General features: G+C 50.2%; 2 protein-coding genes across 2 annotated transcripts; one reads left to right on the top strand and one right to left on the bottom strand.

Moving 5' to 3' along the window:
- The first annotated feature begins 4,239 nt into the window (after positions 1-4,239).
- LOC123067536 (uncharacterized) lies at positions 4,240-10,845 on the top strand. The gene is made up of 17 exons (XM_044490292.1): positions 4,240-4,608; positions 5,119-5,182; positions 5,405-5,513; positions 5,728-5,790; positions 6,451-6,551; positions 6,650-6,716; positions 6,819-6,887; positions 7,185-7,346; positions 8,018-8,091; positions 8,185-8,282; positions 8,963-9,070; positions 9,212-9,309; positions 9,396-9,536; positions 9,626-9,670; positions 9,805-9,919; positions 10,336-10,433; positions 10,515-10,845. Exons 1-17 carry the CDS (start codon positions 4,530-4,532, stop codon positions 10,605-10,607), a joined length of 1,584 nt encoding a protein of 527 aa, XP_044346227.1. The 5' UTR covers positions 4,240-4,529; the 3' UTR covers positions 10,608-10,845.
- Positions 10,846-13,195, bottom strand: LOC123067524 (MACPF domain-containing protein NSL1). The gene is made up of 2 exons (XM_044490284.1): positions 12,012-13,195; positions 10,846-11,927 (listed from the first exon to the last, which is right to left on the bottom strand). Exons 1-2 carry the CDS (start codon positions 12,982-12,984, stop codon positions 11,044-11,046), a joined length of 1,857 nt encoding a protein of 618 aa, XP_044346219.1. The 5' UTR covers positions 12,985-13,195; the 3' UTR covers positions 10,846-11,043.
- Between the last annotated feature and the right edge of the window lie 675 nt (positions 13,196-13,870).

Below are 13,870 nucleotides of genomic sequence, written 5' to 3'. Positions count from 1 at the left end.
TGTTAGGAACCGTGTCCAGAATTGCCTGGCCGATTCCTCTGGCTGCTGAATTACGTGACTTAGGTTATCGGCGTCTGGGGGTCGCACATAAGTGCCCTGGAAATTGTCGAGGAATGCAGCTTCCAGGTCCTCCCAACAACTGATTGATCCTGTTGGCAAGCTGTTAAGCCAATGCCGAGCTGGTCCTTTAAGCTTGAGTGGGAGGTATTTGATGGCGTGGAAATCATCGCCGCGGGCCATGAAGGAGATAATCCTCGATCCATACTGCAGGATCTGTTGTGCCATCATATGATTCGATGTTTACGGGTTTGAAACCCTCGGGGACTTGATGATCCATTATTTCGTCTGTAAAGCATAGTGGGTGTGCGGCGCCTCTGTACTGGGCTATATCATGATGTAGCTCCAATGAGCCTTGTCTACTGTGTTCGGCCCTGCCGAATTTGTGGCCGGTGTGACGGTTACCGTCTCGAGCCGTGGGGCGCCCACGCGATCCATAGATCGATCTTGTTTGCCTTGCCTTGTCCTCCAACATGTCTCGTAAGTCCGGCGCATATTCCCGTGCCTTGGTACGGGGTGCGGCTTGAGTGAAGGCCTCTTTGTCGCGGCCACGAGGTGGCCGGTCGGCCGCATCAAATGCTTCCTCCTCTAATCGGGGTAGCAACCTGTGCTTTGGGTAGCTCTTGGAGGGGCGTTCGAGTTTATGCTCTTCGGCCGCAAGGACTTCAGTCCATCTGTCGACTAGCAAATCTTGATCAGCTCTAAGTTGTTGCTGTTTTTTCTTGAGGCTTCTTGCCGTGGCCATAAGCCTGCATTGAAAACGCTCTTGCTCGACGGGATCCTCTGGCACGACGAATTCGTCGTCGTCGAGGCTTGCCTTGTCTTCGGAGGGAGGCATATAATTATCGTCCTCGACCTCTTTGTCTGCCGCTCTCTCATGAGGGCTGGTTTCTCCATCCTCCTGTGCTAAATCTTGCTGGAGGGGGTTTTCTTCGGCGCTTTCCGGAGTATTATTATCTCCCGTGTTGGAATCACCGTATTTGTTTTGGCGGGATTTTGAGCGGCGCCGCTGACGCTGGCACTTAGGCTATTTCTTGGAGGGGTCATCCTCCGCTGTCCCATCGCCATCTCCCTCTTTTGGGGTGTCCACCATGTATATGTCATATGACGAGGTGGCTTTCCAGGGCCTAGTAGGCGCTGGTTCTTCATCATCTCCTTCATCGGCGTCCATACCGTCGATGTCTTCGGAGTCGAAGTCGAGCATGTCGGTTAAGTCGTCGACAGTGGCTACAAAGTGGGTGGTGGGTGGGCTTTGAATTTCTTCATCGTACGTACCCCAACCTTGCTGACCGTAGTCCGGCCAGGGCTCTCCTGATAAAGAGAGAGACTTCAGTGACTTCAGGATATCGCCGAAAGGCGAGTGCTGAAAGATGTCCGCGGCAGTGAACTCCATGATCGGCACCCAATCGGATTCGATCGGCAGGGGCGCGGAGGGTTCGGAGTCCGGAGAGGAGTCCGGCTCCTTGGAGTCACGAGTCTCGCAGAGTACGGGGCTGGTGTTCGGCTCAATCGTCGTTGGGGTCGCAGCCCCCGTGGTGGCGTCCGACCGCCCATCCTCGATCGGCGCAGTTGGCTCCGAATTGAGGGTCGGAGCTGATGCGGGTGCGGCTTCCAGGGCACTGTTCGGCGGCAGAGCTAGATCATGCTCGTCGTGACAGTGCGGCGCGCTCGGCAGTGGCTCGAATCCGTCGAAGATCAAGTCCCCGTGGATGTCAGCCATGTAGTTTAAACTTCCAAATCTAACCTGACGGCTAGGGGCATAGCTTTTGATCTACTCCAGACGGCCGAGCGAATCGGCCCGCAGTGCGAAGCCGCCGAAGACGAAGATCTGTCCGGGGAGGAAGGTCTCACCCTGGACTGCATCGCTATTGATGATCGTAGGAGCCATCGAGCCTGACGGCGACGACACAGAGGAACTCTCAATGAAAGCACCAATATCGGTGTCAAAACCGGCGGATCTCGGGTAGGGGGTCCCGAACTGTGCGTCTAGGCCGGATGGTAACAGGAGGCAAGGGACACGAAGTTTTACCCAGGTTCGGGCCCTCTCGATGGAGGTAAAACCCTACGTCCTGCTTGATTAATATTGATGATATGGGTAGTACAAGAGTAGATCTACCACGAGATCGGAGAGGCTAAACCCTAGAAGCTAGCCTATGGTATGATTGTTGATGTGTATGTTGTCCTACGGACTAAAACCCCCCGGTTTATATGGACACCGGAGAGGGTTAGGGTTACACAAAGTCGGTTACTATGGTAGGAGATCTTCATATCCGTATCGCCAAGCTTGCCTTCCACGCCAAGGAAAGTCCCTTCCGGACACGGGACGGAGTCTTCAATCTTGTATCTTCACAGTCCAGGAGTCCGGCTGAAGGTATAGTCCGGCCATCCGGACACCCCCTAATCCAGGACTCCCTCAAGCACCTCATCCTCTTTTAATAGTATTGACTTTCCTATGGACTCAATGTGATCTTGGATCACTAAAATGAAAAATGTGTAGTCTTGAGCTTTTGCCAATCCTTGTCCTTAGCTTCTTGAAGAGGTTCCACATCCTCTTGTCCATGCCACGCCTTTGTTGAACTTTCTGAAATATACTAGATAAAAGTATTAGTCCAACAAGAGATATGTTGACATTAATTACCAAAATCATCCAGGGAGCACTTGTGCTTTCATCTCTCTTACAGGATTGGGGATTGTCTTCACAAGAGTAGTCCATTGAGAATAGATATCGTCTGTTAGGTAGTATCCTTTATTGTAGTGGTGGGCACTGATCTCATTATTGACATCTGGGCAATTGCCTTCTGTAAGCCTTGCAAACATACGAGAGCACTGAAGCACGTTGATGTCCTTGTGAGATCCGGCCATGCCGAAGAAAGAGTGCCAAATCCAGATGTCTTGTGAAGTCACGGCCTCAAGTATGATAGTGCAATCTTTGACATGGCCCATACACTGCCTCTACCGAGCAGAAGGGCGGTTCTTCCACTCCCAGTGCATACAATCTATGCTACCAAGCATCCTCGGAAAGGCCCTACTCGCATTGATCGCCAACAACCGGGTTGTGTCTGCAGTAGTTGGCTCCCTCAAGTACTCCGGGCCAAACACTGCTACCACAGCCTTGTAGAACTTATACATGGAGTCTAGGCACGTGGACTCGCTCATTCGGACATACTCATCAATGAGATCACCGGGTACTCCATATGGAAGCATCCGAATAGCTGTGGTGCATTTCTAATAAGAGGATAAGCCAATCTTTCCCAGGGCATCCTCCTTGCAATCACAATAGTTATCGTACGCCACCACCCCCTCCCGGATACGGTTGAACACATGTCTAGCCATCCGGAAACGGTGCTGGAATATGTGGTGTTTGAAGAGCGGGTTAGGGGACTCGAAGTAGTCCTGCCTAGTAGGCAATGGCCGCTCTCTTTATTGCGATTCAACAGTATGCCCCGGGACGTGCCCCCGAATATCGGCCTCTGCCTAGTAACGTGGTCATGGGTGACCAAAGCAGCAGCCACAATCTCCTCGTCATTGGATGAAGAATCATCCGAATCGCAAATGAAATTGTGGAAAAGGTACTCGTCACTAGAGTCCATTTGTACCTTGCGGGGCGACCCGTCGAACACCTTGCCGGCGTGGTGGAAGAAGCCGGTCAGTGAAGAGCCTCGTGTCTCTCTGAGGCCAAGTAGCAGACCTGTCGACGTGGAAGCGTCTGACGAGCGAGGTAGCCGCGCTTGTGTGGTGCCGGTAGGGGAGGCAAGGGGGTGGTGGCGTCGACGTCGGGGTGTTGTGAAGGCGGGTAAAACGATGCACCAAACGCCGGAGTATGGGGCCATCGGGGGGTGGCAATGCTGCTGGGGGAGGTATGTGGGTACGTTCAGGCTGGGCACCGGAACTGGGCGGCCGGGTGTGCCGGCTCTTGATGGGAGGAAAGGGGAATGACCAATGTGCCCCTGACTGGCGGGTCAGGAGAGGACAAGGGCGAGCGTGGCGCCTGTCCGCGCCGAAGCAAATGCAGCCCAAATTTAGGCTGAATGGGTCGCGCGAACAAAAAAGCAGACGCTGGTCCGTTTGCATCGTTCCGTTGGACTGATATTTGTGTCCGTTTCAAGTCAAATGGACACGTGCACAGACTGTTTAGGTGGGCGCGTTGAAGTTGCTCTTGGTGTAGCCTCTCGAGTCTCACGGCGGTGGGACACGAGCACGGCGGGGATCACGCACGGTTTGCGGATAGACCCGTCCCAGCGAGGTCGGCAGCGCCGGGGCCCCCGTCCCCATCTGCCCCGGAACAAGGAGGGGCACGCGGCACGCGCACGGCGAAGGCACGGCACGCATCACTTCTCCAGTCCAGCGCCGGTGGGCGGCGTTCAACTTCGTTCCCAAGCCAAATCCCTCTCCCTCTCCCCACCTTGCCCCCCAAAAGCCGAAATCAAAACCCAGAGCGAGCCCGCGGCGGCGAGAAGCAGCAGCAGCACCAGATGGATCCCCCGGCGGAGATGGATACCGGCGAGCTGGACGCGCTGCTCCGTGCGGCGGCCGACTTCGCCTCCTACCCAGGTTCGGCGCGACGCCTCCCCCTTCTATCACACCTTTCCCCGCCGCATCGGGTCCGGCTGCTCGGGTCATTTCCGCCGCGCCGCTCCTCGCCGAGGCGCGGGGCCAATCCCCTGCTCGCCTACCTACGTCTGGCGACGGGGAGAGCGAGGAAATACGATCTCGGCGGTAGGGCTCGAGCCTGGAGGGGGATCCTGGTTTGTCCCCACAGTCGAACGATTTGGTCGCGGCCGTGTTCCCAGTGAGGATCGTGCGCCCCAATACAGCCTCACTGGTTCAGCGCCTTGGGGTTTGTATTATTCCGTGGTTCGCTGGAATTCTAGTGTAGCTGCGTGTGTGCTTATTTTCCCATCTCCGATGTTGGGGTTTAATCCCCTTCTCCCAACAAATCGAAGGGGATGCGTTTGTGAATCCAGGTGGTGGATCGCACTAGTTGCATTTAGAGAAGGCATCAGGTAGTTGATTTGTTGGTGGGTGCTGACCTATCATCGTACCCTGTCTTTTATATTCTAGGGACGCATGGTGAGGACACAGTGAGGCAGTTCCTGGAACAATTCCCTCTGCCTAAGCTGCTAGGGTAAGTTTTGTTCCCCCTCCTCTAAATGTTTCAGGTTCATGTAATTTTCTCTACCAATGTTTGTTTGTAGGCTGCATCTCTCTCACATTACAGCCTTGTCCTGTTCTAGTCGTACCAATGCATCTCTTGTTTACAGCAAATGCCACGAAGAATGTATGCTTTGACTGGCATTTATGTGGACTATTGTGATTGCCGTTTTAATTCTTCTTCTTGGTCCGCTAGTGTATTGCAGAGCCAGGCAGACGTACCTGAGACGGTTGAAACTGTTGCAGCGTGCTTGGACAAAGTATTTTCATCCAGATATGGAGCATCGCTTCTGCCAAGCTATGGTGTATGTGTACCCTACCGTCTCTGCCTCTCCGGCGGTTTATTTATTTATTTAGACATGGCCACCTAAACCTCTTGCCTTGACCAGCGCAGTTACGATTTATTAAGTATCTTACAAAATGATCAACATGTTGATGTATCGTATGCTCTTTTGTGCATTATGCATTATGCGCTCGTTTGATTGTCGAAAATGTTGAATTGTCAATTGATTCTTTCAGGAATTTATTCAAGCTGGGTTGCTCACAAACTCAAATAGTATCAGACAATTGGCCTGCAAAGCAGTATGTATCTGATTATATTTCTCTAGCAGATGCTTTCTGTGGATATGGTTTCCTTGCTTTGTTTACTGTAATCATTTAGGTCATTTAGAAAATTTGGCACCAATTGGTTCTTGTAATCAGAAATAGTATTTCATGTCATGCATTTGTTATCTTGAGATGGTAAGTGTGTAAAGCACAATCCCAATCAATGTTGAAATGTTAGCTGTGTACCTTTCAAGGTTTAACTCTTTAAGCACACTTGGCCTCCTGATTTAGCTTACTTGTCTGTTTTTTTGCTCTGTTTTTGCCTTTTTGTATAGCAGCAGGTAGTTGGTTTTGGTCTTGGCCGTGTACTGTGTGCCTTGTGGTATTCTCCTTGAATACAAATGAAACAGATTTCAATGCATGTTTGAGAAAAAAAGTACAAGTTTAAGCTGGTTTTTAACTCCTTTGCCTTCTACTCTCTAATATGGCAGCAAACAGAGTGAAATTTGTGTACAAACAGAACACTGATGTGCTTCACCAACTCCTGCAAATCCATTTCATGCATGATCCTTCTTATTTGTCCAAAATAACCATTCACATACTTTTTAACATCGTCTTGCAAAGAATATCTTCTGTAAATCCTTTCTCAGCCAATGTCTCCAGAGTCCGGACCCTCACTTTCAAGTTCTATACCAGGTGGTTCATCTTCTTGACAAGGCTGGAGATATTGCTGTTGCCGTGGACACATTTGTACAGCACAATCTGTACCCTCTTCTGATCAACTGCTTGATTGAGGGGTATCCTTATTATCACAAACTACATCTGACAAGTCATGTCCCATGACATGCATTATGGTTGTATTTTACTTACTATTAATTATGTTTGCTTTCTGTAGAGACGAAGAGATCTCAGCAATTGTTTTGGATGCCATAAAGCGTCTAGCAGAAATTCCTACAGGGACCGTGAGTATTATATTCTTTTTTCATAAATGTTGAGCGAATCTCCCTCTCAATATGGATAGCAGATGCTAATATTTTTATTTTTGTTTTTGCTTTTGCTTTCAGGATATCATATTTCCACCAGATGGTCAAGGATTGCAACTCAACAAAGTGGCAGCCCAGTCATCCTCAATGGTATGGTATCCAAAAGCCACCGTTATTAGGTCAATTTGTGAAACAATCGATACATGACCTTCTAGGCCAATGGCAGCCTACAACTACAAGCCTACATTTAGTAATGTCTAAAGTAGTTTATCAATGAGCTCTTTTGCTAATACTGGCAGATTACTTACACGTGTTGAGATGCAAAGTTGTAGCTATCTAGTGTAATACAGAGGAATTGTTATTTATGTTGTACTAGATGCTATGAGTATGGTTCTGTACTTCTGTTAAACCTGCTCAAGGTGTTGTTCATGTTCCTCTTCTTTGCAGGCACGGATTCGCATTCTATCTTTGATAGCTAAGCTCTTTGGTGCATCAAGTTGTACTGCTACTGCAATTCGTGACTCAAACCTTCTCAGCTTATTTGAGGACGAGATAAAAGATAGAAAAGATATGCTTAAAACCCTGAGTGCATTAGAGGTCCTCTATGAGGTAATATTATATGTCTTACCTGGATTGCCTTCTCAGGTTTCCCTTGTTATCACCTTATTCATGCATCCCTCTTTTCCTGAGAGAAGGATGCATTTATCTGTTAGCCTGGTTTCTGTAAGAATGGGGTGGATTCTCCATTTCTGCTGCATAATTATGTTGATTAAAACAAAAACATAACATAATTAAAAGAAAGAAACCCCAAACAAGCCAAGCTTGACAAACCAGCTACTACAGGTAAAGAGAGTCTAATTCTTTGTCACTTCAAGTCCACCATCGATTGCCTCTTTAATCTATGTTTGTTAGGAGGGTCTTTTGAAGATCGTGCAATTTCTTTAAATGGAGGAAGTCTAACTTTGTGCCACTTTGAGTCCACAATCAGCTTCAGCCATCTATGTTTGCTAGGAGATCTTTTTACTATATTATACCATTGAAACCAAATATTTTGCGCTTTTTCCTTTGTCACTTCATTTGCCTAAACTCACACTAGTATTTGTTGTTCATCACATGCTATGTAAACGAATTTTATTACTTATCAAATGACAGTAAATACGTAATGATCACAAGGTTTTTGTTATGTAATTGTTGATGATAGAGATCTAAGAATGCAAGATCATAGAATTTCTGAGATAAACTATACATTTTAGCTAATTATGTCTTTACTTGTTTTGCAGCTTGCGGAGCACCCTCACAGCAATATGTTCTTGTTAAAGACCAGTTTGCTTCAACACATAACTGATGTGATCAAGTACTCAGCTCTTGCCTCCATAAGTCCATATTTGTGTTTTTCCTTTTGCGTTTTTCAGCCAATTTATGTTGTTTATTTTTGGTCCTTGTGTAGCGATCCCTCAGCTGATTCTATTGTACGGTCAAGGGCATCATTGATCAGTGGGAGGCTTCTTTCTTCAGCTGATGCTTTTATGACTATAGAAAAATCTTGTAAGCATGACTTGTCTTGCAGCTACTACACCTTCAGTCTATCAGCCCTGCTAAATATTTTTACTTATATTGTTGATCTTTTTAATTGTTTGCATTATTGATCATTATATGTTCTACAGTGTGTTCTCCTCTACACTTCGTTTCTTCGTATCGTACTCTGCTAAAGAGAAAGGTGTTGATACATTAATAATTCAAGAACAGCCCCTTCACTAAAAAAACTTGATTCTGAACATAGCTTCTATGCTAAATTCTGATTTCTTGTGCGTTGTCCTCTCTGCGTATCATTCTCTGCTAAATGGAAGTGTATTCTGACGTTAATAATTCAGAACAGCCCCTTAACCAAAAAAACATGATTTTGAACACAGCTTTTTAATGCTAAATTCTGATTTCTAGTACGTTTTCCTCTACATTTTCTTTCTGCATATCATTCTCTGCTAAATGGAAGTGTATTCCTTCATTAATAATTCAAGAATAGCTTCTTCATTAAAAAAATGATTGGGAGCTCAACTTTTATGCTAAATTCTGATAACCCATTTGTTGGGTTGTTGCTGGGACCTTAAATCAGAACATTTATATGCATCTAGGTATTGTTAGCGTGAGAGACTGAGGGTATCTTTGGTGGGATTCTGTAAAAAAAAAGGTACTAGATTGATATGTTAATCGAGATTTCTCCATGTTAGGTGTTACGAATCTGCTCTTGGCCATAGACAAAATATTGAGGACGGAGGAAAGTCAAAATACTGATGAAATTGAGAGCGCGTTGGAGACCTTAGGACTAATTGGTACAAGTAAGTTATGTTTCTATTTCTTTCTTATAACTTTCTGCTGTACTTAAACCTGCATCTGTTTGGGAGTGGTCTCATTAACCATAATACTTCATTTCACTATCTGACCTACTCTTTGTTTGTCTGGCTCCGTTGGTGAAATAGCAACTCAAGGAGCATGCTTGTTGCTCTCTGATCCACCAAAAATTGCTAGACATGTGGTAGAAATGTCCTTTGATAGGCAGGGCAGAGGTAAACAGCTGGTAAGTTCGTCTACTACTAACTCTGTAAGTCACTTGAAAGTCTCCAGAAACTATTCCTCTCAAGAGTGAAGCTGTGAAACTTTCAGGCCGCTTTACATGCCTTTGGAAGCATATGTGGTGTTGATCGACAAGAGGACCAGATGAAACTGGATGATCATCAAGCAGAAGAGTGCCTGAAGCGCTTAGTCTACAGTGCCGCATCAAACAGTCCAAAATTAACTCCTTCAGTTAGTGCAACACAATTTGTCTAGTTTTATCTTTCTCACTGAATGTTATAATTAGCCTTTATAGTGATTTTTCTTTAATTTTTTGGCAGGCTCTTCTATCAATTCTACAACAAGATCCAGACGTTCGGATTGCTGTAAGCAATTCCTGCCTGTTAAAGTCTACTTGTTGCTGATATATTCTTTTCATCTGTTGCTGAGTTATGTCTTGTTTGAGTGATCACATTGACTATACTCATTATGCTGATTGCATCGCATTGAATGTTTGCAGGGTTATAGAGTACTGTCAGGACTGGTTGTCCGAGAATGGTGCCTAAGGGAAGTTTGCTCAAAGCCAGAGATAATCGGAATTGTTACAGATCCAAAAATGGAGACAACAAAACTTGGTAAGGACTTAGTACTTCTACTACTAAATGCAGTAACTATAGACATGTCATTTCTTATAAAAGCATATATCTGTCACTTCAAAGAAGATTTGTTCCCTGCCAAAGTTAGTGTGCTGCACTGCTGCAATGTTCCTTTTAGCATTTGAATACCATCTATCATAATTGATTCGGAGTTCGCTGCTGGTGATGTAATGCGTACACATAATGTGCCCACTTAACTTCCCTCGATCCAAATGTTTGCTCTGAAGTTTAGTGCACGTCCAAGTGTCCAACTGCCTTCTGACCTCGTAGCATCATTGGCTCTTGGCAATATGCTGGAGCTGTTCTTTGCTGCTAATCCAGTCATGAAGCATGCGATATTCTGTTTACTGAACCAACTGTTCTGATGATGACATTGGTTCGTTATACTATCATAGGCATGGAGGCACGGTACGCTTGCTGCGTGGCAATCAACAAGGCCTTGTCATCGTCGCACCTTCTTCATGAACCGAGCCTTTCTGAACTCATTGGAAAGGTATGTCCCTGGTTCTTGCATCCGCTGGTTGTCGTTTGAAGCGTGACTGTTGAGTGAGGAAACAAATGCCTCTTGGTGCAGCTGAATGAGGCGGTCAGAAGGGGTCCCTATCTTTCCGAGAAGAGGCAGCGTGTGGAGGCACAGCCGGTGGTCGGTACCATGGAGAGGTTTTAAGGTGGCCTTTCGAGTTCTTCGTCCGAGAAACCGAGCACCCTCTGTGCTCGATGCATGTACATTAGGTGCAACTGTGTATCTTCTTACCTGAACTTGTGTGACGAGGATGATGAGATCAGAGGTTCAGTTCTGTTGGGTTTTCTGATATAATTCGGTGGATGCTGGTTCATGCCATTCCATCTTACAATTACAGTTACCAGTGGAAGTTAAAACGGACGACATCTTCGGCAGGGAAATATGCTTAAAATGTGTAGTAGTTTCTATTTTCTACTTTCGACAAATTTCAACATCTCTTTTCAGAGGCTCGCAGTCGCAGCTCTAACTGGTCCTGATTTACAAGAATTGACAAGCACTCTCTAATCTACTGTACTAGTCTGTACTACCTCTTTGATGTATGTGCGCACTCTGTAGTCTGTACACGATATGCACAACTGGTTCAAACCTCGTCGTCCTCTGGCGCCGAGATGAGCAGCGAGTACTTGGCCTTGAGCGCCACCTTGCCGCCTTCCACGCAGAGCTTGGCGCCGGTGACCACCCAGTACCCCGGCAGGTCGTCGGGGCCCCTCGTCACCTCCGTCGTGTCGATGTACTTTGCCATCTTCTGCACGGGCAGCGGCACCGGCGGGCCCTTGGGGAACACGGCCGAGTTCACCTCCACCTTCCCCTCCATCGGCTCCCCCTGCGGCGGCACGGCGGCGGTGCCGGACAGCGCCGCGCTGAGCATCGCCGACAGCGAGCCCGACTTGCGGGTCGTGGCGAGCGGGCCGTCCCACTCCGACCGCCGTATCTTGGTCCGCGCCACGCCGGAGAAGCCGAGACGTAGGAAGAGCACCTTCGTCAGGCATGCCTCGCGCACCTCGAACCAGGCCGCGGTCACCACGGCCGCGCAGTCGTCGATGCGCGCGCCGTTGTGCTGCACCGGCGCCGTGCACGCGTGCGTCAGCAGCGACGACCTCACGGGCTCGAAGTAGGCGCGCTCGTTCACGGCGTCCCCGACGGCGGTGGTGACCGCCTCGCCGACGACGATGGGGACCGCGCGCGGCGTCGCCGACAGGTGCTGCAGGTGCACGCCCAGCCGGCTGTTCTTCTTGCCCTCCAGGAACAGCCGGATGCCCGTCACCGGCCGCCCCCCGGAGTCCACCTTGGCCGTGTTGACCCGGAGCTTGGGCCCCATGAGCGTGAACTGGAGCGACGGCAGGCTGTCCTTCTTCTTCTTCCTCTGCGGGCCGAGGGCCAGCGGGAGCTCGCCGAACTCCGGCGCCCACTGCCGCGGCACCTGGAACTCCAGGAACTGCTCCAGCTCCTCTATCGGCGGCTTGTCTGATGATCCCACAGCCAAACAAATTAATGGTTAGATGGTCAGAGTCAGACACACAGACACAGGTTGAGAAGATATTATCGTACATCTGAGGTAGAGATTGACGGCGTGGTTGAGGAAGCCGCGGCCGGGGACGCCGGTGAGCAGGGAGGTGATGGGCACGAAGGCCATGGATATGACGTCCGGCGAGGCGGCGACGGTGGTGAGCCACTCGTCGTGGCCCTGCCCGTCGTCGACGCCCCCTCGCCTGACATGGATGCCGACGACGTCGTCCTTGTTGTGGATGACCGGCGACCTGAAGGCGCGCCAGGCAGCGGAGCCGGGGCCGGGAGGTCTCCGCGACGACGACCCACGGCTCTTGGCGCCGGCGGAGCTCTGCCGTCGGTCCAGGGACTGGGAGAAGGTGGCGTCGGCGAGCTTCTTGAGGCGGGCCTGCACGTCCCGCGGCTCGAGGGCGGAGCCCCTGAGCTGCTTGATGCAGACGACGTCCTTGCCCCCCATCCTGACGCCGACGACGACGTGGGTGCCGTGCGTGTCGATGAAGGCGGCGAGCGCCGGGGGGTCCCAGGAGGTCGGGACGTCGCGGGCGACGTGGTCGCGGAGGGCGAGGCGCGCGCCGCGGGGGGCCTCGACGGCGTAGAGCTCGACGAGGCGGGCGTCGAAGCAGAGGCTGCGCGTGGCGGCGGCGTCCCGGTGCCAGCAGCCGCGGTAGTCGAACATGGCGTTGAAGGGGCCCGAGGGGATCTTGCCCGTGAGCGACAGCGACTGGTTGACGTGCTCCGCCATCTGCGTGAAGGAGAGCACGTCGGAGCGGAACCGCGCGCGCTCGCCCTTGTCGGCGACGACCCCCGGTGGCACGCCGGCCACCACGGCCCCGCCCGGCAGGCACAGGTCCCGCTCGCCGCCGCCGCCGCCGAGGTCGAGCAGGCGGTTCTTGGCGCGGAAGAGGCGGAGGTCGTCGGCGAGGTCGTAGCCGCAGCCGACCGCGCGCACGGCGGCCTCGGCCGCCTCCTGCGCCGACGGCGGCGTCGCGCGCGCGGCGCCCAGGTCCATCATCATCCCCGCTCCACTCCACCAGAAGCCAGTTAAGCTCCTCGGCTCCGCCGAGCGCGCATTATAAGCTGTGCTTTGTGGAGAAGGGGTCAGAGAGGAGGGGGAGAGGGGCCGTGGCGTCGGTGTCCGGGCAGGACGGTCGCCGTGTCGTGGTGTGGGAGTGGGAGAGAGCGAGCAACAGCTGCGGGGGCGATGGCGACGGCGGGCGTGGAGTCAAGGCGCCGGCCGGGACGCTTGGGCAGAGTGACGGGCGGGTGGGGGGAGCGGGCTGACGCGGTCTCGGGGTGGCTCGCCGTCGTTTTCGGCGCGGAAGGAATGAATATCTTTCCGGGAGGGAGACGGCGCGGGGGAGCGGTCAACAGACGCGAGTAGAAAATCAATCAACACTGTCATACTTCACCGGTCACCGGATACAAGAATCCAAGTCTTCTGGTCTTAAACGTGTTTGCTTCCGGACACGGCTGTTCGGATACGAGCTCAGATGAACAGGAAAAAAATATATCAACGTTTCATGAATGTCATTGATTTTGTTTTTTGACAGATATTTCACGGATGTCATCTGGTGTTGAAATTTTATAAGCTATTAAATCATTTATCAATGTTTCACACAAAAAGAATTTTGGATTTCTTGATTTTACTGTTCACCCAAGCTCATATGAGCTCGGGATTAGAACCACTTTCGTTTGCTTCCCCCATTTCCCCTTCTCCTAATATTCTTTCTTCGGCCTTGCCGGTCTTGGTCAGCTACGATTTAGGCAGCTGAGGTTTTCCCTTGGATATCGGATCGAGCAACCAAAACAGTAAAATATGAATAATTCGCATAACCTAAATTATAATGCTCGCTGGGGGATAGCAAATCGAATGATTTTATGGTAATTTGTATCGTCTCGCA

The sequence above is a fragment of the Triticum aestivum genome, chromosome 1A (assembly GCF_018294505.1).
Source record: "Triticum aestivum cultivar Chinese Spring chromosome 1A, IWGSC CS RefSeq v2.1, whole genome shotgun sequence".
NCBI classification, from domain to species: Eukaryota; Viridiplantae; Streptophyta; class Magnoliopsida; order Poales; family Poaceae; genus Triticum; species Triticum aestivum.
Note: the sequence above shows the minus strand (reverse complement) of the source record. Positions and strands in the feature narration are given on the sequence as shown.

What these genes read in the sequence shown, in the direction of transcription:
- LOC123067536 (XM_044490292.1), top strand. Translation starts at nt 4,530, where the DNA reads ATGGATCCCCCGGCGGAGATGGATACCGGCGAGCTGGACGCGCTGCTC. An exon ending in CGCTTCTGCCAAGCTATGGT is followed by an intron (nt 5,514 to 5,727) that starts GTATGTGTACCC and finishes TGATTCTTTCAG; the next exon opens with GAATTTATTCAAGCTGGGTT. An exon ending in GACAATTGGCCTGCAAAGCA is followed by an intron (nt 5,791 to 6,450) that starts GTATGTATCTGA and finishes GTTCTATACCAG; the next exon opens with GTGGTTCATCTTCTTGACAA.
- LOC123067524 (XM_044490284.1), bottom strand. Translation starts at nt 12,984, where the DNA reads ATGATGATGGACCTGGGCGCCGCGCGCGCGACGCCGCCGTCGGCGCAG. An exon ending in CGTCAATCTCTACCTCAGAT is followed by an intron (nt 11,928 to 12,011) that starts GTACGATAATAT and finishes TGGGATCATCAG; the next exon opens with ACAAGCCGCCGATAGAGGAG.